This window comes from Haliotis rufescens, unplaced genomic scaffold, assembly GCF_023055435.1.
Source record: "Haliotis rufescens isolate VD_foot unplaced genomic scaffold, xgHalRufe1.0.p SCAF_11, whole genome shotgun sequence".
NCBI lineage: Eukaryota > Metazoa > Mollusca > Gastropoda > Lepetellida > Haliotidae > Haliotis > Haliotis rufescens.
The window spans coordinates 33857515-33880151 of NW_025963791.1; the positions used below are offsets into that span (position 1 = coordinate 33857515).

The following is a 22637-nucleotide window of genomic DNA, read 5'->3' on the forward strand; positions in this document are numbered from 1 at the left end:
CGTTATATCCGTTAGTTCGTTATAAGCGTGTTCGTTATAACCGTAGTTTACAATATTTCAATATGTCTCGGTGGATGGATCGACAAAATGGCCAAATATTGGGAATCGAACGCGGAAGTTCGGAGTGACAAGCAAACGATGTAACCAGCCGGCTACACCGCCTTACTCTCACACTGGTCACGTACTTGTGGTTAGGTCACATTTGGAAGTAAATGAGTCACGTACAAATGTCCTGTTTGGTGAAAGGTATCTTTCTTAAACTGTCGGGTTGCCTAGTGGTTAAAGCGTTAGCTCGTCACGCCGACATGGGTACATTATGTGAAGCCCATTTCTGGTGTCCCCCGCCGTGATATTGCTGGAATATTGCTAACAGCGGTGTAAACCCATACTCACTCACTAAACTGTAAAATAAGGTGAATATGCTGAAAAATGTCGGTAGTACTGACATCTAACAACGAAAACCCATAGTAAGAATTAAGCCTTAGGGCAAAGGGGTCACTGACAGCGTTCTATATTTATATGTTTAAAAGACATTCAGATAGGATGAATAATAATCAGTTCGACTACCAAATGTGAAGATGATGTGAAATTGATTTCTAATGCAATCAGGCTTTATGCGAATATTATAGGCAGCATTTGTCACACATGCCGTATTATCTGCCATTAATCAACTTGCGTGCAGCTAAATTGTGGAATAAGGTTATATAATAGCCTCTGAGATGTCGTGCTTTGGTGAGGAAAACGTAATATCAAGTCCCGTTTTGCAGCACGAGCGTGAATATTCGTTCAATATCTCTGTCGATTTGGAATACGTTCACAATCTGTCAAAAGTACAAGATTCGTTGACGACGTCGTGCATATGCTATCAAGGTTCAAAATATGAAACCAACGTAGAACTATTACATTGACTTTCAGATGACATTAAATGGAACGTCTTCTTAATTTGAAATTGATATAAAGCAACATTAGAGGAAGCCGACAATTCTGAAATATTACGCAATTTTTTGTTGCAATTGTCTAGAGCAGCACAGTCAGTGTGTGTTATACAAGGCCTATGTTACATATGCTACTAAATATATTGAAGAAGAAATAATGAGATTTTGTTTGCTTCCACATGGTCATACGACTTTTTCCTTTTGAATTAATATTATTCTCCAATAAAATTGCATCATCATAGATCACGGGTCCTTGACATTTTCTTTCGCAGTTACACGTGATACGTCGAAACAAAGTCTTTAGCGGTGACATAACTGTGAGAACAAGTTGTCATCTGTGAATTCTTTGTCCTTAAACGTTATTTGTGTGTTAATGATCACGGGTATGGTTCCTACAAACCGAGGATCATAATCGGGCGAAATCTACATGTTCAACAGATCCTGGTACGGTTACGACTCGCAACTCAGAAAGAGAATTAAGGCGCCTTCGAACGCTGGGTTGTCCGTGCCTTGCTTTGCAATAATAAAAACTATATTATCTGCATTTAAAGTTCATTATGTCATTAGTCTTAACTACCTAATGTTCAAATTACTGAATATAATAAACTCGAGTAACACGGTCCAAGGTGGACCGCCTCCGTGGTCTAGTGGTAGAGCGTCCGCCCGGAGAGCCGAAGGTCCGGGGTTCGATCCCCGGTCGCGTCATACCAAAAGACGTTAAAGGATGGTACTTGTTGTTACCCTGTCTGGCGCTCGGCATTAAGGGGCTAAAACAAGGACTGGTCGGCTCGGAGTCAGTATACTGTGTCTGAGTCGGATATTCATGTTAAACTGCGGCATGGTACCTCAGTGAGCTAGCACTATAAATCGGCATCAGTCCGGACTAGTACAAGCAGCCACACAAACACACGTACATGCACGTCGCTATATAAGTGCAATAATCTTGGACGCGACGTTAAACCCCACCTCACCTCACCTCACCTCACCTCACCTCACCTCACCTCACCCCACCCCACCTCACCTCACCTCACCTCACCTCACTGATCAAAGGTAAAATAGACTAAAGTAAAAAAGGTTGAAACCATTAACAATCAGTTGACGAAATATTAATATTTACAAGCAACAATATACAGAAAGTACAAATTTCGAAAACAATTAATATTCTCATTTTTGAAAAAAATATGTTAGCTTTACCCTCGACATCGAAAATGAATCCGAAGGCAGATGTTTAATTTGATGTGATCTTATCCAATGACATTGGTTTCCTGTCGGTATCCCACAACAAAGAGTACACATGTGCAGGAGACCAAAACACCCATATGATATAAACAGCTGATTTCTTTGATGAGACGTGAAATATCAATTTCTACTGTCTAGTCAATATGTTGTTGACAGTTGGCCGTTGTTCTGTTCATACACAGCTGTAATTGGGTGTTTGCACTTTACTTCCTAAGCATGATGGATTGTAGTGTAGGGTGAGGCTATCTAGGCTGCGAACACTGGACATGACTTACAAGGTCACGAGTGATGCATGGCATCAAGGTTTTCGACAAGTTCGACTTGCCGCCAAGCTGCCGCTTCAGAAGCCATGTTTGAGCGGCTCTGCGTGTTAACGATTTTTACATTATTTCGCCACTTTGTCTTTAAGTTTTCAGCTTAGTTCGTAAATAGTTTTCTTTTCTTACCTACTTTCCGAGAGTGCAAGTGTTCTTGAAAATCAAATGTGATAAGATCTTTCGAAATAAGATTGACCCATGCATACGCTACAAAATACATCGATCTTTTGTAACTCTTTTGTTTTCATGTATATCTTAATGTCCTAAAAAATATCAAGGTTTTCACTAATATATACGTGATGTACATATATGTTATCAAGCGGGTGTGCTTTGAGATGGTCAATAATTTTTTTTAAATTAATATTTTTTTATTCAATTCAGTATGTGCTGTTACATATTTTCACATTAAGGGACATGATATGTGATATACTTATAAGGTGTAGGTTACATACATATACAGCAGACAGCACATTTGAGTTTGCTAGTCATGATACGGGTGGACAACAATTTTAACGAGTGGTGAAATTAGAGGCTACATTTTCCATGCTCTTTTGAGATGGTAAATATCCTGTATTAGGAATAAGCATTGTATATAGGGAGCTTTGGCGTGTTTGTTCCTAATGATGATATTTGGCACCCCATAAACACACACGCGTGATAACGTCTTTATTATATAATGTCATTCATAATTTCGGTTGTCGGAAAACAGTAATCTTGGACTAAAGGACTCTTGACCCTGTTTTCATCTCAACAAACAGTACCTAATCATTGCAAGTGTTCCTAAAATGTGTTCATAAATATACATATTACATCAGTGAGTGAGTGTATGGTCTTACAGCAATATCACGGCGGTGGACACCAGAAATGGGCTTCACACATTGTGCCCATGTCGGGAATCGAACCCGGGTCTTCGCCGTGACGAGCGAACGCTTTAACCACTAGGCTACCCGACCGCCCTGATAATTACACCAGAATGTCAGTCTGATAGTGACAACGGTCAAAATAGTTCCAAATGAAACCTGTGTTTTAAGACAATGGCGTTACTACATATGGGCAAATAATAATTGCCTAAACATATTTGTTCTAATTGCCTTTAGCGGCAACCCATCGGTGCGAACGCTAGAGTAATTGCCCTTTATCAAAGGGAAGCTACTTCACACCACGAGGCGTAACATCTGTTTAGAGTCTGCTTGGCCTTTCAACGTTACGAAAGGCAATGTTAGATGTCCACACAGCGTCAACAGGAAACAAGGTAACACTTCGGACATACTTTGTACAAAACCAAGTATTTTATGTTGGGGAAAAGCACCAAAGCCGTCGAGGTCAACAAACACAGATATAAAAACTGATCCCGCTAAGTTAGGCCTGTGTCCTCCCTAATTGTTGCGCAAATGGTGTCTCCAAATTTGCCAAAGCTTGTTAAATGCTCAGCTACATCCCCGCTGCGCTACCTCGCACTATTATTTTGATAATGATAAATTATCCGAGTAATTTCTCCGCATTCTCGATGGTTAATTCTGAATCGATTGTCGACAGACAAAGGCGGATCCATGCTCGTTTGTAAACACTGAAAGTAGTACCAACCTGACCTATTATATTTGCATATTTATCCGGGTATAACCCCAATTTGTACTATTTTTATCCGTTGGCTTTATCCTGCAGACAAAACGTACCCATAATATTGCATGAATTATCTAGGTTTTCCATTTGTCTTATTTTAATATTACAGCAAGTATCTTGTTTTTATCTGTCGGGTTATATTACGCCAATACGTCAAACTTCAAAATACATGTATGCAGTGATCTATTCTATAATATTACTTTATTGTATTGAATTTGTCTCGCTTTGATATTACATGACCATATCTACGCTTGGCGCATTAAGCCTGATCAAAGCCAAGCGGGCCAAATCCGGATTAGAACCAATTGCCAGTTCTGGATCATATTCCTTTTTTCAGTTTAAAGTACAAATATATAGTTAATACTTTATAAATTCGGAAGTAGCCAAAATCAATGTAAACCCCAAAAGACGCGTGCACTTAAGTGCGTGAAGAGTACCAGTGTTTGTGTGTAATACATGACGGCGCTATGCAAAGGACATATTGTTTTTCTCGGAACCTACTGACCTAGTTCAGGCGCCAGCAGTGGCGTTTCCAGCGGCTGCTCATTTTTCAAACAAGACATTTCAATTTGCCCCCATATAGTCATATGTTTGCGTCAACGTCATGAACGGGCGTGTGTCACCCAGTTCTTCTGGTTGCTACGTCCTTTCTTCATTTTCATCGTTAAATGATAATACATATCCTTGTGGGATAAAAAAAAAAATAACTATATAATATTTTGCAGAATGTGTACATTTCTAACCATCCAGAATCATGAAAGGTTGGACCTTATATTCTAGAGAGGCCGGGTGGCCCGGTTGTCTAAGGCGCTATAAGTTGCCTTGCCGAGTTGGGCAAGCCAGAAACCTATGGTCGTGGGTTCGAATCCCGATTATGTTTCTAGGTATGTCAGCACCAATGTGGTAAACGTCTGAGACCTGCATCACTTCGGGATTTCCCCCCACATTAAGGAGACAGGATGGAATACTGTTCAAAGCAGCATTAAACCCAACTCACTCACTCACCTTATATTTAAATGCGTATCGTTAAGAGCTTTCCTTCTTAAGTTTATACGCGTATAATAATTGGCAAATGCATGCGTGTGCGTCATGTAATCGTCACCATTGTTCTTCCGGTTTATTAAGAAAGATGCAATTTAATAACACTGCATCTCGTGTGTAACATCCGCGTCCTGCAAGGGCGAAACCCATTTAGTACCGTGCACCTGTTGCCTGATTTCGTGCCTGACTTTGCGAAGTAAATTAATAAGTAGATAAGCATGCGACAGCGGGCTGTAAAACGAACCAGATAATCAGTGATGGACCAGAAATGTCAGTGCCATGAAAGTGCATTTACTTATTTTGTGGAAAGACCTCATTCTGCGAAAGCCTGGTACTTCGAGTGGCGGTAAAACATTGTGGTGGGGTAGCTTTGTACCCTTTTCGCGAACACCTGGTGTCATCGCTGATTTTCAATGGTCCATTCATATTATTTTCCTTTGGAGTAGGTTAGTACCCTTTTCGCGAACACCTGGTGTCATCGCTGATTTTCAATGGTCCATTCATATAATTTTCGTTTGGAGTAGATTAGTACCCTTTTCGCGAACACCAGGTGTCATCGCTGATTTTCAATGATCCATTCATATAATTTTCTCCGCTTTTTTGCCGTTTGTGCCCAATGGAATCTGTTTCGACGGATATTCGAGACTGGTTATTTTCTGGCGTTGATGCTATATCTGTAACCCGTTCCGTTGTAGACCCTCCCATAAATTCATAACGTGAAACTTAAACATTATGTTCCAATCTCTGGACCAATTACCTAATAACCAACCCCTGTGATTCGAGAACGATGGTTTCAATCGCTTTAATTCTTGTTGCGTTGTTTCATGGAAAAAGAATTTTAATTTTATTCCTACGACATTCACGTTTCATGTTATTTAAGTAAGTATTTGTTCTACTCTCAACGCATGTTACGGATTTAGCTTAAATGTCTTAAAATACATTGACTACAAAACATATGAGGAGACCTTGTTTATGCCGAGTTCCCGATACTACCGCGTATTGCTAAATGCCTGGATATCGACGTTATCTAAGTGCTAGCAAACAAATGCGATGCATCTCTGGATAGGACTACCGAAGAATGAATATTCCTGGCGTGTGGTGTTTGAATTCAATTTGCCAACTCCCTGTTGTATTCCCGATGAACTAGTATTTTTTCTGGACAGAAAACATTACGTCTAACATCACAGAGCTAGTGGTATAAAGCAATATATGCACACACTGTTTTCATCCGCTTCCAGAGAATGCGTATGTGTAAGTGTCGAGGGTTCGAATGTTGAAATATGTAATGGCCTTCACACGTTGTATCCTTATGGGGGTCTACCCCTAGGCCCCTTATGTTATGAAAGGGTGTCCTGCATAAATGACAGCATATATTTTATGTTATTTTTTAGATTATTAATAGACTTTGTTCTAACCATGAAAATGTAATTTGTCTACACAGCATTACACAATGAATATATCGACACGGCGCTTCTTTAATCTATGACCTATCGACAATTTATTCCGTTAACTCGAAAGAAATACAAAGAAATGACACCCAAATAAAATAATGATACGTGTATACATAATGGAATAAAGTTAAGGTGAATAGTTTGAAAAACACAAATTGGCCATAGCATGACAGACGGTCGGGGATGACATCATTCATAGGCATGAAACGCCAAAGCTTTACACCTTCGTTGTCACACTTAACAATACATTCTAAGCTTCGAAATGAAATAAACTCCTTTTAACCGAACCTATGTTTAAGACGATGCGACATCATGGCGTCTGTGGAATTCGTACCACCAAGTTGGTTATGATCCCGGTTAGAATAGGTCTTCAGCAACCCATGCTTGTCGTAAGAGGCGACTTACGGGATCGGATTGTCAGGCTCGACATGGTTGATGCATGTGTTCGTATCCTATTTGCGTTCAACGATGCTCATGATGTCATCCACTGGATTATCTGGTCCAGTCTCGATTATTTGCAGACCGCCGTCATATAGGTTGGATATTGCTGAGTGCGGCGTTAGACAACATACAAACAAATAACTTTAATATAAATCTAAAGGTGTGTTTTACGCAGCTTTTACCAGTATTCCGGCCATATCACGACGGAGGGGCACCGAGAAGACTTCATACATTGTACGCATATTGGGCATCGAACAACGTCATTCGACTGGGTTCCGTCTAAGCGCAAACGGGCATTGTCAGCGCGTTGCGTAATGATTCACGTATTCATCCCCCATATATCATATATATTCCCGATGCTATTGTTAACACATCGGGACTTACAGTATTATACAGTATGATTGAACACATTAAACTGTATCTTGGGTATATTTGTAAATGCAAGACATATGTAAAATCAACCATCATTCCGAGGGATTCTTTGGCCGAAGTACTTGAAGTCATACGCGCATTCTGATTGGTTTGTCCTATGTTCGCACATAACATTCATCGATAGGGGCACGAGTCTTCTTGAAAATTACGGCAAAGGAATGCAAACAACGTATGTCGCTACTCCACTTGCTGGCAGCTAACTCGATATGTAATGTCCCTGGACTTCGACTTAAGGGTGTATTCAGATTGAAGCCATGGTACCGTGAAGCACTTGATACAAGACAGACAGACTTTGTAATGAGTAGTGTGCCATAGTCATATCCCTGGTATTTGTGTGCAAATGAACCAAGGACATCTGCGCTTCTTCTCTACTCTACGGTTGACACAAAGGAAGCGAGCGTGACGTTATTAATGCTGGCTACACACTTAACCTTGTCTAACCCTCCCCTGATCAGTCTGCGGCAGTATTGTGTTAATGTGCTTGGCCCTCAGTCCTGTCAGACTCTATTTGTGGAACGGCCATGTCTTTGTAAATTTGCAGATACCAATATGCGCAAGTACAATGTATGAATTTATTGTGCTTTGCGGTTTCGGTGGGTAAGGTCGATTTTGGAAAGTGTACCTGTGCGTTATGATTAGAGTGAGGAGTTGAGTTGTTGTTTTTTTTATCGCTATTTGCACTATTCCAGCAACTATATCACGGCGGGGGACGTGAAGAAAGGCCATCATATGTTACATTCATATGGCAAAAAGTTCTGATTAAAACATTATTTCTCTTATGCTCCTGATTCAGTTCTAAGACCTTCATCACTTCGGGCTTTCCTTCCACAACACGCCATGCTTTAACTGAAATACTGTTCAAAGCGACGTTAAACCCAACTCACTCACTCACTCACTCACTGAGCTGTATTCACAACACAGTGAAGTTTATGCCTTTCAATAATATGTCTCTAATACAGCCCGTTTGATATACATGAAGTGTATATATTTCTTACAATTAACTTTGCTTCCTAAAATGTCAGTTCTATTCTGAGCATATATGGTTTATAAACCAGCGGCTCTAAGTCGAAGCGTTTCGAAGACAGCAATCTAACATTAAAGCAGTTATTAAATAGACAAAAGACATGTACCTCTTTACTATTCTAACTTGGGAAAACGGGACTATTTTGGGATTTGAAAACAAATCTTATGTAAATCCCTACTTCTTTAATTTACGATTCTGTCATATTTGAGGTTATCATTTCTTAAAACATTGATCATGAATCGCATGAGCAGACTTCTCTGAAATTCAGATTAAACTGTTTTACTGGAATCGCCTTGTTGCCTCGTTTCGACGTCTCTGCAACGTGTATAAATTTAATTTGTTCGCCACAACGAAGGAGACAATCTCTATCATAGAACTACTTCCACTTAATTGCAGTAGTTAACGGTTCTCTCCATGACCTTGCCGATTCCCTTTGATTGCATATGTTGTTGGACAAATCGACAGTGAATTAATTTGTATCATTAAACGGCACTCCTGATCAATGCAGCTTAAATCAGTGATAAAAGCATTTTGTCATCATATTCATGATTAAATGATCACCAAAAAACTAAAACACTATTTCTTATGCTCTTTCATCTTATTCTGTTACACTTTTTTTTAAGATCTTCGCTTTCTTTTTCTTTGATCTTTTTCTTATTCAAAGACTCATTTTCTTATTTCTAGGACACTGTTTCTTAATCGAAGACCCACTTTTCTCATTCTAGGACTCTATCTTTCTTCTTCCAGGAAATTCTTTTCTTAATATACTCAACAACAAAAGTTCCTGTGACACCAATATTTTCGTGTATTTTTCAAACAAGTTAAGTTTGGTTTTCCATATTGTAGTACATATGGAATCAAGTCACAAAAACGCAACTGCTACAGAAAAGCATGCATTCCATGCAAAAGTTGACTTTTATGCAAGCCCCATGCATTTCATTATCCAAGAATGGGTATAAAAACATGTGCGTTAACGGGATTCCATATGCATTGTTTAGCATCGTGCTGACACAACCACTCAGAAAAACAACAAAATTACACAATTATTCAAAATTACGAAATGCCACGCCTGTCCGAAAATGAGCGTCTGCGAGCCATTGGTATGCTTGAAGCAGGATCGAGTCAACGTAATGTTGCAAGACAATTCAACGCCCACAGAAACACCATTTGGTGTTTATGGCAACGTTGGCAACAGACGAATGCAGTCAGAGACCATCCTCGGAGTGGCAGGCCACGCGTAACCAGTAATCGACAAGACAACCGGATTCGAACACGCACCTACGAAATCGATTCCAACCAGCAACAGTGACTGCAGAGGCATCCCTGGCCTTTGACGAATATCTTCACAAACCGTACGTCGTCACCTCAGATGTGCAGGGATTGTCGCCAGAAGACCCGCCAGACGTCCAATTTTGACAGGAAACCACCGTCAAGCACGTCCACAGTGGTACAGACAGCGTCTACGTTGGACGGCCATGCAGTGGGGACAAGTTCTATTCACTGACGAGTCTCGTTTTCACCTCAGCCACAGCGATGGACGGATTCGAGTATACCGACGTCGAGGTGAACGTTACGTCAATCATTGTGTCATGGAAGAAGATCGGTTCGGGGGCAGCAGCGTTATGGTATGGGGTGGGATTACAGCAAGACAGAGGACCCGTTTGATAGTGGCAGAAGAAAATCTCAATGTACAGCGCTACCGCGACGAGATCATGGGCCCTGTTGTTCTACCGTTTTTGCGTCGTCATGGCCCAGGCATTACCTTTCAACATGTCAACGCCCGGCCTCATATTGCTCGACTTGTTCAGGATTCGCTTCAACAAAACAACGTGAATGTCATCCCCAGGCCGGCTCGCTCCCCTGATCTCTCACCAATCGAGCACATGAGATGAGATGGATCGGCGCCTTCGACGTCAACCACGTGTTCCACAGACGCTCCAGAAACTTCGAAACATGCTCCAGCAGATATGGACAGATATCCCACAGGACTTTGTGCGACGCCTGGTCCATTCCATGAGACGAAGATGTGTTGTTTGCATCGCAACCAGAGGTGGACACACACGCTATTGATTTATAAATTGACATTTTGGCATGTTCATGTATTTTTATGAAATCACGCATTTTCGGAAGTCTGTATGGCAAATTAAACCATTTGAACACTTACAGGAGTCTTTTATCTGTTGCAAACCGAAATTGTTTCAGATTTGGTAAAAAAACATAACTTTGCGTTAAGTCTTATTCAATGTCACAGGAACTTTGGTTGTTCAGTATAAGTCTTTTCCTTATCCAAGGACAATGTTATTCTTTATATTGGACTCTCTTTTTCTTATCTCTAGGACACCCTATTTCTTAAATTTGGACACCAAATTTCATATTATGCTAAAATGCAGGTTAATCTTTAATTTTGTGAATATTTATTTCTTAAACAAGAAAACACATTATGCAAATACGTTTTGATCTAAGCTCAAACAAAAAGCAAAGTTCTTTGTGTCGAAGTTTCATCATAAATACACACACACAAAAGAAACGTATTCATTGTTTTCTGTGTCCAAACAGCACGAAATAGTCCATCCTTGAATACTGCGTCTGTTTACTATACTAAACAAACTAATACTTTGAGCAGAAGCAAGCCATGGTCACCTCTACAAATGAAGGATAATTGCGTCCTCAGCGTCTCAACTACCTACGTCTGGACACCCAGATTCCACACTGTGGTCATTAGCGCCGTGATGACCGCGCGTGGTCTGAGCTTAAACATTCCTGGTGAGGGGCCACTAAATCCCACTAAGCCCACCCTTTAATCTTGCTCTGAAGGTGCTCTTCTGCACGACGTCCGTGCCTATGATTTCCTACGTGGGTGTCCAGGAGATCCAGAGAAGGAGATTTAGTGACATCTGGAAGGACGTGCCACCTACGTCCATCCAAACAATTCAGTTAGTAACTGTTAGCAATAGTATGTTATGAAACGTGCGTTAAAGCAATTGTATTTGTGTGAGGAGGACTTTTTTTTACGGCTTTACGAATTGAATATATAATATACACAAATACAGATAGATGTATTGTAACACGTCGTACAGTCACCTTTATCATATTATTGCGATGTTGTCACGTTGTAAATGGAGTGTTCATCGATGTCGACGTTGTGTCCGAAGATAACAATTGAAACCTAACGTTTTCTGGAACTGTCAAGAAAGATTTTCGTTGGTGTTAGTTGTTGTGTGTTATTCCAATAAGGTAAATCACAACGGCTGTTTCCATATTATAGAAAACCTACGTGGCAGCCTGCTCGGCCTCAGTTGTCAAATAAGTCACAATTGGTTATATTCGGTTTTGTTTTGATGCCCATGGAAATGTCAGTACATATCATTGTTTAAAATAGAATTCAATATGAACCAATAAAGTATCGCACGGATAAAAGTGACCGTTGGTTTGTTTTTGTTGTTCGTTTGTTGTTTAACGCAGCTCTCAGCAATATTCCAGCTATATGACGGCGGTCTTTAAATAATCGAGTCTGGACAGACAATCCAGTGATTGATATCATGAACATCGATCCACGCAATTGGGATACGATGACATGCATCAACCAAGTCAGCGAGTCTGACCACCCGATCCCGTTGGTCGCCTCTAACGACAAGCATAGTCGCCTTTTACAGCAAGCATGGGTTGCCGAAGGCCTAATCTACCCCGGATCTTCGCGAGGTCGTTCGTTATATGATAAACATGTACCATGAAATGTATGTCAAGTATTTTAACAAGTCGAGGCGTTTACCATTTCATACAATGTCATGCTTATGAAATAAGATGAAACAGTTTACGGATCGATGCTCACTGGATTGTTTGGTCCAGACTCATTAATATACAGACCGCCGTCATATGGCTGGAATTTTGCTGAGTGCGGCGTTTAACAACAAACAAAAAAACAAACGTTGTACCACATGTATATCAGGATGAGTGTTGTATTTATCACGCTCGGGCTTGTAACGAGAATCATGTCCTGCTCAGCCATTGTGCATTAATATGAAGTGGCAAGTCCTTTGTTTTTCTGTGCCTAATTTAGAACGGCAGACATCCTCTCGCACAGTTAAGTCTCTGAATAATGACCTGGCACTTGTGATATAGCATCATCCATCAACAACCAAAATGTTTCGGTGAAGTACGCATCAATGTATGCGAGTGCGTGTGTGTGTCTGTGTATAAACGTAATACATAAGTATTAAATATATAATACTAAATGCAAGTAGTCCACAACCCAGTTTTTTCAAGTTGGTAGTCCTGTTGTCATAACATATACATTAGCGAATGGTTGAACCCGTAAAACCTCCATGTGACACATATACAGAAATGAATAAAAAGTTATGGTTTTTTGCAAGCCCTTTTTCATTTAAATTCCTGATGTTTTATTTGATGGTGAAGTATTGTGTGACTAAATCGCGAGGCCTCTCAGCTATTATGATAAACAGACACACAACTTAGAATCTTGATTATTACATCGAAATATCAATGCATTGTCTATTTTTTTAACAGTGTTCGCCATCTGCCAGTATGTAACAATAAGGTCGTTGACCGACTTAGCAATGAATCCGTTCCTTCAGTTCATTAACCTGACCAGAGTCATAATACTAGGCAGATTACCACTAACGAGAAAATAGTACATAACAAGCACGGTTTGAAATTGATTTTGATTATGAAAAGGAACCTTTTTGCGTTATTACCTTAGTTACTCTTTGCTTGTTAGCAGTTTTCTCATTTCAGACCTCATTTTCTAAGATGTGTACTGAACAATTAGGTCACGCTGGGCGGGTATTTTGTATTATATGCAATTATGGTTATATTGTCAAAATTTCATTTGTACTATTGTCAGAGACATTATTAAGCTTAACAAGAACATGCTGGTTCATATCCGGCAATGCTGAAGACCGACGAAACCTCAAGCTCAATAATTAATGGAGTGTACTCTTCGTTCGACAGATGTCAAATGCATTCTTAGCAGCGTAAACTGTTTCATCTTATTTCATTAGCATGACATTGTATGAAATGGTAAAGGCCACGATTTGTTAAAATACATGCATTTCATAGTACATGTTTATCATATAATGAACGAACTCGTGAAGATCCGGGATAGATTAGGTCTTCAACAACCCATGCCTGCCGTAAAAGGCGACTATGCTTGTCGTTTGAGGCGACCAACGGGATCGGGTGGTCAGCCTCGCTGACTTTGTTGATGCACGTCATCGTATCCCATTGCGCGGATCGATGATTATGATATTAATCACTGGATTGTCTGGTCCAGACTCGATTATATACAGACCGCCGTCATATAGCTGGAATATGCTGAGTGCGGCGTTAAACAATAAACCAACCAACCAATCATACGGGTACAAACTCTGATGCCCTTCTTAGTCTCCACGCCGTGATGTTGCTGAAATATTGCTGAATGTGTCGTAAAACCATACTCACTCACTCATCCTCAGCGTTTTTCATCACCATATTGTAACTTGTTTTTACCCTGGTGTCATCAAACACACCTATAATGAACACAATATCCAGGTTATCGGGCAATTATTCCCAATAGTAAGATGAGGACGTGAGGGGTGACTGGCATCATTCGACTGGTATTTGATGTAAACAAGTTTGAAGACACCAAAGTAATTACGCTGATGTTTACAAACACTGCACGCCTTATACCGGAAAGTGGCCTTACATTATGTTTCCCTAACCTCCACATGAACTCAAGTATTGATAACGTTAACAGTGTTCAAGGGTTCCATTGGGAAACGCTGTCAGTTTCAACAAAGCTTCCACCGTCCCCTCTCAGCCTAATGTTTGGGTAGCAGGGTAATTTCTTACAGTATACGCCACAAGAATGAAGGGCATGTCAATTACTTTGGTCAGACAGCAATATTTCATACATATGGAAACTCATCTGTCTCTCCGGGAACATATCTGTGTATCAATATGGCGTGTTTCTTCTGGTTGTAGGGCACAGCCCCGTTGTAGCCAATAACAACATGTAATTACATTAATAGCTTATATGGCAAGGGAATATCGTGATGGGGAGATGTTCATTTCCTTGTCAAGGTGATGGGGAACCATATTCATTTCTGTCAAGCTGACGTTTGTTGCATGACAAGCAATGAAAGGGAAATTACTGTCAAAAAGCACCATGTTGTCATGTATTCGTGGCTGATGCTTAAGTGTTATATTGATTCGGGACGGGATGGTGTTGTTAATAGACCCTGTGGTCTCATGGCAATAGTTTGTATTCAAGTATGTATTTCTTTACTTATATTTGCATATTGTCGTGTTCTCTATATCCGGCTGAAGTATCATAATAAACTACATCGTATGTTAAAAGAGGTAGATGTATCAATAATGTAGGCATTGAACTATAGTGAGTGAGTTGTATCACGGCGTGTCCGCTTAATGTGGGAGGAAAGGCCGAAGTAATGCAGGTCTCAGACGTTTACCACTTCGGTGAAACCCACGAGCACGGGTATAGTGCTGACAAACCTAGAAACATAATCGGGGCGAACCGGGATTCGAACCCACAATCATAGGTTTCTGGCGTGCCCAAGGGACGCAACTCTGCACAGCGAATCGCGGCGCCTTAGACGACTGGGCCACCAGTGCCCCGCATTGAACTATACCATATTAATATGTTATATTACATTCTACCATGACATTGATGAATGCTTGATTCTGATTGGTTAAAAGGAGGTCTCCTTTTTGCTACTGAAACACCTTTCAAATATATTAAGCTTTTTCACAAAAAACGTGCGTATGAATACATGGATAGCCTACATATCAATTCATAGAAAATGGCTGCCGATCGATCACCCCCATATGAACTGTAAAACGTATCTATATTTCCTCTAATGCACGCTGGGTCTCTAATACCAGCCAGGTTTCTAATACCCGCCGAGTCAAGGACTCTCGCGAAATTAATAGACGACATAGCATCAAATAGAGGAAATACGGTAGTTTGATATCGGATGTTTTTGGCGTTGGCTAGGCCACAGCCTGACTGCTTCGATGATGACATTAAAAGATTTAACGAAGGCATATCTTTTGCATACAGATGAAATGTTTATGAAACTGTTAGGGAAATGTTCTATGGTGACCAGAATCGGAACAATTTCAGCTATTTTCTCATTGAATCAATGAAAGTAAAATATAACATTATAAAAATTGTTTGAAAAAACTTTATTCATTACAACATGTTATTTACAAACCTATTTGTGATCGATATTCGTCGCTATCTCCGTCAACCACCATCATAAGGATTTGGCAGAAGAGAATTTGAAAGTCCTTCACTCAGAAAACACTTGTCCATTCGAATATCCCGACATCATTGAAGTCAAACTTGATGAAATTGATTTCAGAACACACACAATTAAGAAAATCATACACGACCCACTATGTCTGGGCCACGAATGTCCCATTCACACTCTGGTTTTGGAATCCATGAAATCTGGAAATAGACAGGTCACACCATGCAGATACTGAGATAGGCCCTACCTCGTGTCAAAATGTCCGGCTCGTCTGCAGGCTAAAAAGCGGCTTTTCAGTCATACTCAGTTCCGTTGGTAATCATATTGTACGAGCAGGCTCGATCATTCCCAGTAAATCTACAAGTTAATGTTGAACCAAATCATGGATCGGGGTTGTCATCTTGCTTAATTTTACTAGCAACGGAGATTGTAAACACAAGATTGTCAGCAATTGACAGCTGCGAGGTGTGAGTAACCGTGATGTAGGTCAAGTTCTGTCACATCCAAGTTCAGGGGGGAGAGGCATTTGTTTTGATGTTATTATTGTTTACTGGGGGTAATTGGTAACTAACTAATAACACTTACACATATTGAATGTATAATAGAATGTTAATTCAAAAAGTTTGTTGTAGAAATATATTCTACGCCGAAACGTCGCCCAATTGTAATAAAGAAGTTGCTCATCCATAACAATTTTGTCTTAGTTACCAACTTCTAAATGCCACTCAAAGAGGAAATATATTCCTTTAGCATTTTAAAACCTTTTTCTACAACCTGTCAACCCTACAATAGAAATGATGGCATGTTCGATTTCCAAGAAATGACCTCTCTCGCAAAATTTCAAGAATTGACAGTCAGTCCACAGTGTACAACAGTGTACAACAAGTAGGAAGAAATTATAACATCTGTCTTTGGACAAGGTTTGGAGTGTTATTTGTCAACTTCTTTTGAAAAACTATGTGTTTTGAACACTTATTTTGAACTACTCACGACTATGGTGTTTTTAATCTTGAACTTTAGTAATAATTGTTACATTATATCCACCTGTGACCACTTTTCGGAATGTTCTAAGATTGCGGACCTGTGTGCCTGTGTTGTTACACGTTGCAAGAGAGCGCCGTTTTCAAAGCATTATTGCCGTCATGGTAGAATGGAGATAAACCTACTGTGTTTTGAAATTTGATGTGGGACTAAGTGACATGTAGTTCAACATGTTGAAAATAATATATTATGTTGTTGCTTTGTATTGTTTGCTCATTTCATAGACAAGGGAAATGCAAACTAATAAAAAATGGCCGAGCTTGGATCGAATAACTAATGCAAATGTATTATCTGCTGAAGAATATCCCGATCATGGGTCACATGGAGTGGTTCACCGTCTGGAGAGAGAACATAAAATGACAGTCAACGTGCTTATCAGTTATAACGGTTGCAGATTGAGACTTTTAGTTAGTAGAAGGTTACCAGTTGTATACTAGTACAGACAATATTTCTTTCGCCAAATGAAATCTGTTTCGGCAGAACATCGAGACTGATTGTTGTCTGGAATTGATGTTTTAGATTACATATTTTTGAAAGATTTGTATACGTTGGTTTATTTAATGTGCGGTATTGTTCTAGGCCTGAACGTGATTAAAATTTCCAGTTTTGAATTTACATGCAATTTGTCAGTTGTCAATAAAGACGAGTTATTATAGTTGATACAGATATGTTTGAAGAAATGACACCTCTTTACTTCGTACTTGTAGCGATCAATGTTCATAGCGACGGTAGATACTATTTGAAATATTTAGAAGAAGGAAATCAACATTAAGACGTAAAAGACAAATGATGAATAATACATTTTCATGCATTTTGGCTGATATTATTCCTTTTGTAAGCCTGAAGTTACATGTATTCATTTCAATCGATGAATAATTTGACAGACAAAATGCACGAAAAAGCCAGTGTGTGTCAGTCACATTACAGCACCAGAAAGGAGTAGTTTTCTTGCTGCTTTTACTGAAATGTTTGATATTCTGGAAGCGGGAGGGGTACATAGAAATAGAGCAATAAACCATTTTGAAGAAACTTGTCAAGTCTAACTGAAATCGACGCTGCTTCGATCTCAATCGATCATACAAAATCAGCAGTGATTTTTTTGTGAAATTGACAATCAAATGACAAACACCCCAACTTACCCACTCCCCCATCCCCTATTGTGTAATAGTCCATCCCTTACCTTAAGACTATGAAATACACATTTATTCAGTCGATGATAGAGACATGGCTGTGTCATTACCGCTTGTCGCCGTATCTGAAACCCAGATTTGCTCAAATCACCGTACCATTACTCGTAGGTTTCACCAAAGAGGTACGCACCTTCGAACTTCTCCTTCTACATAAAGATGACACACTTAGATAAATTTATCTTATATTTAGGTGACGCCAATATTTAACTTACGTTACCTTAATTGATATATTTATGGCTTTAGATAAAGTGCATACAAAAACATATATACATGTTTGTTTGTTTGTTGTTTAACGCCCCACTCCGCACTATTCCAGCTATATGACGGTGGTCTGTAAATAATCGAGTCTGGACCAGAGAATCCAGTGATTCACATCATCGATCCACGCAATTGGGATACGATGACATGCATCAACCAAGTCAGCGAGACTGACCACCTGATCCCTTTAGTTGCCTCTAACGACAAGCTTAGTCGCCTTTTACGGCAAGCATGGGTTGATGAAGACCTATTCTACCCCGGATGATCAAGGGTATGGGATTATTGATCATTTATGTAGTTCCATGTTAAGATGATTGTTTTTATGATGTGTTATACGGTTCGTGATTGCAAATTTATATAATCTAAATCACTTACAAAATGTATTTCATCTTTAGGTGATCTCTTCATCCTGGTATACAGTATAGACAATCGAGAGTCATTTGAGGAAGTATGTCGCCTGAAGGAACAGATCCTTGAATGCAAGAGGCAGTGCAGAACCAGAAAGGCCATGAAGCTCCTCAATATCCCCATGGTTGTCGTGGGGAACAAGTGTGACAAGGAAAAAGACCGGGTCATTGATCCCAGGGAGGTGGCCAAGCTTCTGGAAGGACAAGACAGCAGTGACTATCTGGAAACCTCTGCAAAGAAGAACATCAACATTGATGATGTGTTTTTCAGACTCTTCCAGACGGCTAAACTCCCCACCGAAATGAGTCCCTCCTTACACAGGAAGGTCCATCCGACGTATGTTGGTCAAGGGGGGTCGCCTACAGGAGGAAGGATGATGTCCATTCGGAGAAAGATGAGTGATGCTTGCGGAGCAGTTGCTCCGAATGTTAGGAGGCCGAGTATAAGAACAGATCTGTTGGTGGCACAGAGTAGAACAAATACCCAGAAACCTGCAGATGAACCAGAGCCGCGGGTAGCTGCAGCAGAAACAAAGTGTGTGATACAGTGAAGTGTATGACCATGTATTTGCGCTTTGATCTAAAAGCTGGATCAGCTCTTTATATATTGTGTGATTCTGTGCACAGGCCATACTAGAAACACTGAGACATTAATGTGGTGGTCAAACGCTGTTGTTCAAGTACATTATGAGTGTGATATACCACATTAGTAATAAAAGAACGATGTCAAATGTGAAATTGTGCGAAAAGGACTTCTTCGTATAAACACTAATTCTTCAACAGAGAACACAAATACCAATTTATAGAAAAATTGCTTGGCTGTACACAATTGATGATTATATTTCTGCGAAGATATTTGTTATAAATTTGTACACAATAGTTAATGTCGTTGAATATTTAGAAGTATGAGTTGATGTGAAAGTAAGAATAGCTGAATGAAAGCATAGTTTACCTTGTAATGATTCACACGAAGAGTGAAACCTCGTTATCTCGATCCCCGTTATCTCGATCCCCGTTATCTCGACAATGTAACCGCATGGTCCCGTAGCATCATAAACAGCATTATGGTCGAACTACAGACATCTCGACATGTACTTTATCGCCTGGGACTTCGAGTTAATGAGGTTTCACTGTTAATTCCATGTTCTAGCAAAGTATATTAACTAGTCGTATTAACTGCATCATAGATTTATTGTTTGAAGAGAAAGTGCAGTTTGCCTTAAACAACAGCCTTATGATGTTTTCATAGTTGTTTCATCCAAAGAGTGTAAATGAGAATCGTTATATTTTAGCATGTATATCTAGAGATTTGGCTTGGCTTTGTCGGTTTTATTCTGTCATGGATATATTGTTTACTTCGTTACAAAAGGTACCACCCGCCATTATGAAGACGCATACATGTTTTCTAAACTGTAATATATATTATATAACAAGCTGATCACTGTTGCGTGGTACAAATAGTTCTCCGTATACGTTTTTTCTCAAATAATAAGATACGATCACAAAATGTTTTTGTCCAGCCGTTTTTTATCATGTTTCGTGTCAGATATGTTTGATTCTTGGAACAGAGACATATTGGTTAATTGTATAAAGTTTTTTTTGGGGGGGTATAGTCTATAGTTTTAGGGGATTAATATGAAGTGGTTAGAGATTAGAAGAAATCAAAGAATGCCCGATTCCTTCCTATTACTATATTAATTTGTCATGACAGGTTAACTTTAATTGTAGGAAAGAATCATGACAGATTAACTTTAGTATTATGAAAGAATCGGGTGTTTTTAACTTCTTTTGAGTTGTTTATATCGGTCACAGACACGTTTGCCAGTAAATCGTTAAATAGTATAAAGTGGTACAACAAACATGGTGGATAATCGTTAACAACTATTGACTATCTGCCTAACCAAACTGAAAGTAAACAATCTGTTCTCCAGTCAAGTCTCTCATGTGTCCTTGACCAATACCATGGCCAATTAATGTCCACGTTGAAATAACCTTGACAACTACATTCTGCATGACTTATCTGGATGCTCGTTGCCACAGTTGCTATCTTTACATCACGGCTGACACATCAATTTGCCAAGAGTCATCCTCCGTCGAGATCACATGGCGCTATTGGCCGACACATTGTGTTGATGGCCATGTTCGATCCGTTCTGGAACCCACCACAAGAGTAAGTATTAATCAAGAGGACATGTTTGAATTAGGGGGTCCTCTTCTGATCGCTGCTTGTGATTGTTAGACATTTGGCTCCGACATCCTATGTTGAGTGCCGGGCAATAACTGATTGAGTTTGAGATGTTTTGTGCTGGTGTTGCAAAGGACAGGGTGAAAGGTTCAAGTGGGAAGCCGCTTTGATCTTCCCTGATTACAGCCCGATTTTCATAAGCCTGAGAATTCAACAATGAGAAGAAAATCAATTATCTGTTGTTTCACATAGTAGTAATCTGTTCGTAATCGCGTGTCAGTAAGAAATTAGTGCTTGTATGATATAACATGATGATCGTCACCAAAATGAAAGTATTGATATGACACATATCCCGTAATGTAATTAGATCTCGTCGAGTCCACATATCGTATCATTTGTAAAAATGCACATCTATTGTGAAAATGATGTCCATCAATGTATAGTTGTCCTGTAACTTCGTATGTGGCATCATGTGGGAGGTTGTAGAGTACATCTGGGTGTTGTTTATTTGATTGTCTTCTGTAACAGCTGCATTTCCATCTTTCATTTGAATATAAGTAAACTTAAATACATACCAGTATATATACTGATTGACAGGAATAAGGAATCACTTAGTTTGGGGACACAGTAATGCTATTATGGGTTTTATATGTATATGTAAAGTTATCATGGGTCCCCAGCCTTGTCTACCAAATATGCGTTGGAAGCAATGCACACAAACACAATTTTTGATTCTGACGTGTTGAATTTGTATGCACGCTATTTCAAATGTACTGACAGTAAAGCTAATTTCCCTAAATTGTTCATTGTTCCCTTATTCGTTACCATCAGCATACTACTTCAAAGAAGTTAAAGAACACCCGTTGCAAACAATGCACACAAACACAACCTTTGATTCTGACGTGTTGAATTTGTATGCACGCTATTTCAAATGTGATGACAGTAAAGCTAATTTCCCTAAAAAAAAATTTATTGTTCCCTTATTTGTTACCATCAGCATACTACTTCAAAGAAGTTAAAGAACACCCGTTTTTACATATGACTACATCATTTTAAAGTAGAGATTTCGTTATGTCATAGAGATGCTATCCATTATTTTAAGTACGTTTTTATAACTTTGATAGACATTTCACGTACCTCAGCATCACTGCTTGAAATTAAGTAATGTCCACAGGCACCGCTGGTCGAACCACGTGACCAGTAGCGTGCGACTTGCAATATCTGTCCAGCAAACTGTTGAATATTGTTTAGTTTGTTTCATCGGTGAGATATATAACTGACCTTTTGACAGGAATACGGAGATATGGAAGCTACTCTTCGCCAATAACATCCTAATTTTACGTGATCTGTTTGGTGTATCATGGAATAACAGCGATATCCCTATCAAAAGCTGAGTAGTATATTTGTATTTGATGATAGTTTGTACAAGGAACATATTGTATTGTTACTATAATATCCAACCTGTAGTACTGTCGTGGTACAATGATATAGTGCTGTACATTGTCCGAATGATCTTGTACATTGTAGCTTTCTGTATACAATGTTGGAACAGTGTAAAAAATATTGTTGATATGTATATGGTTTTTACATTATACCTGTATGAAGCCATATTGATATGTTTGCATTGAGCATAGACATTTGAGTCATATTTTCAAAACAATTTGTAATTTTCTACATGAGTGCGTTGAGTATGCCAATGATGAATAAATATGTGAAACACAATACTTCAAAGTTTTATTCATAAGTGGACGACTGACTTAGTGCATGATCAGTTTTCAAGATATG

General features: G+C 39.4%; 1 protein-coding gene across 2 annotated transcripts in view; it reads left to right on the forward strand.

Annotated features, from left to right (window-relative positions):
* Nucleotides 1–22567, forward strand: part of LOC124151216 (GTP-binding protein Rhes-like) — a 126163-nt gene extending 103596 nt beyond the window's left edge. For both annotated transcript variants that reach the window (XM_046523575.2, XM_046523573.2), the window contains one exon: nt 18656–22567. In XM_046523575.2, the coding sequence (XP_046379531.1) occupies nt 18656–19218 (563 nt within the window). In that variant the 3' untranslated portion in view covers nt 19219–22567. The remainder of the gene's footprint in view (nt 1–18655) is intronic.
* The last annotated feature ends 70 nt before the right edge of the window (nt 22568–22637 follow it).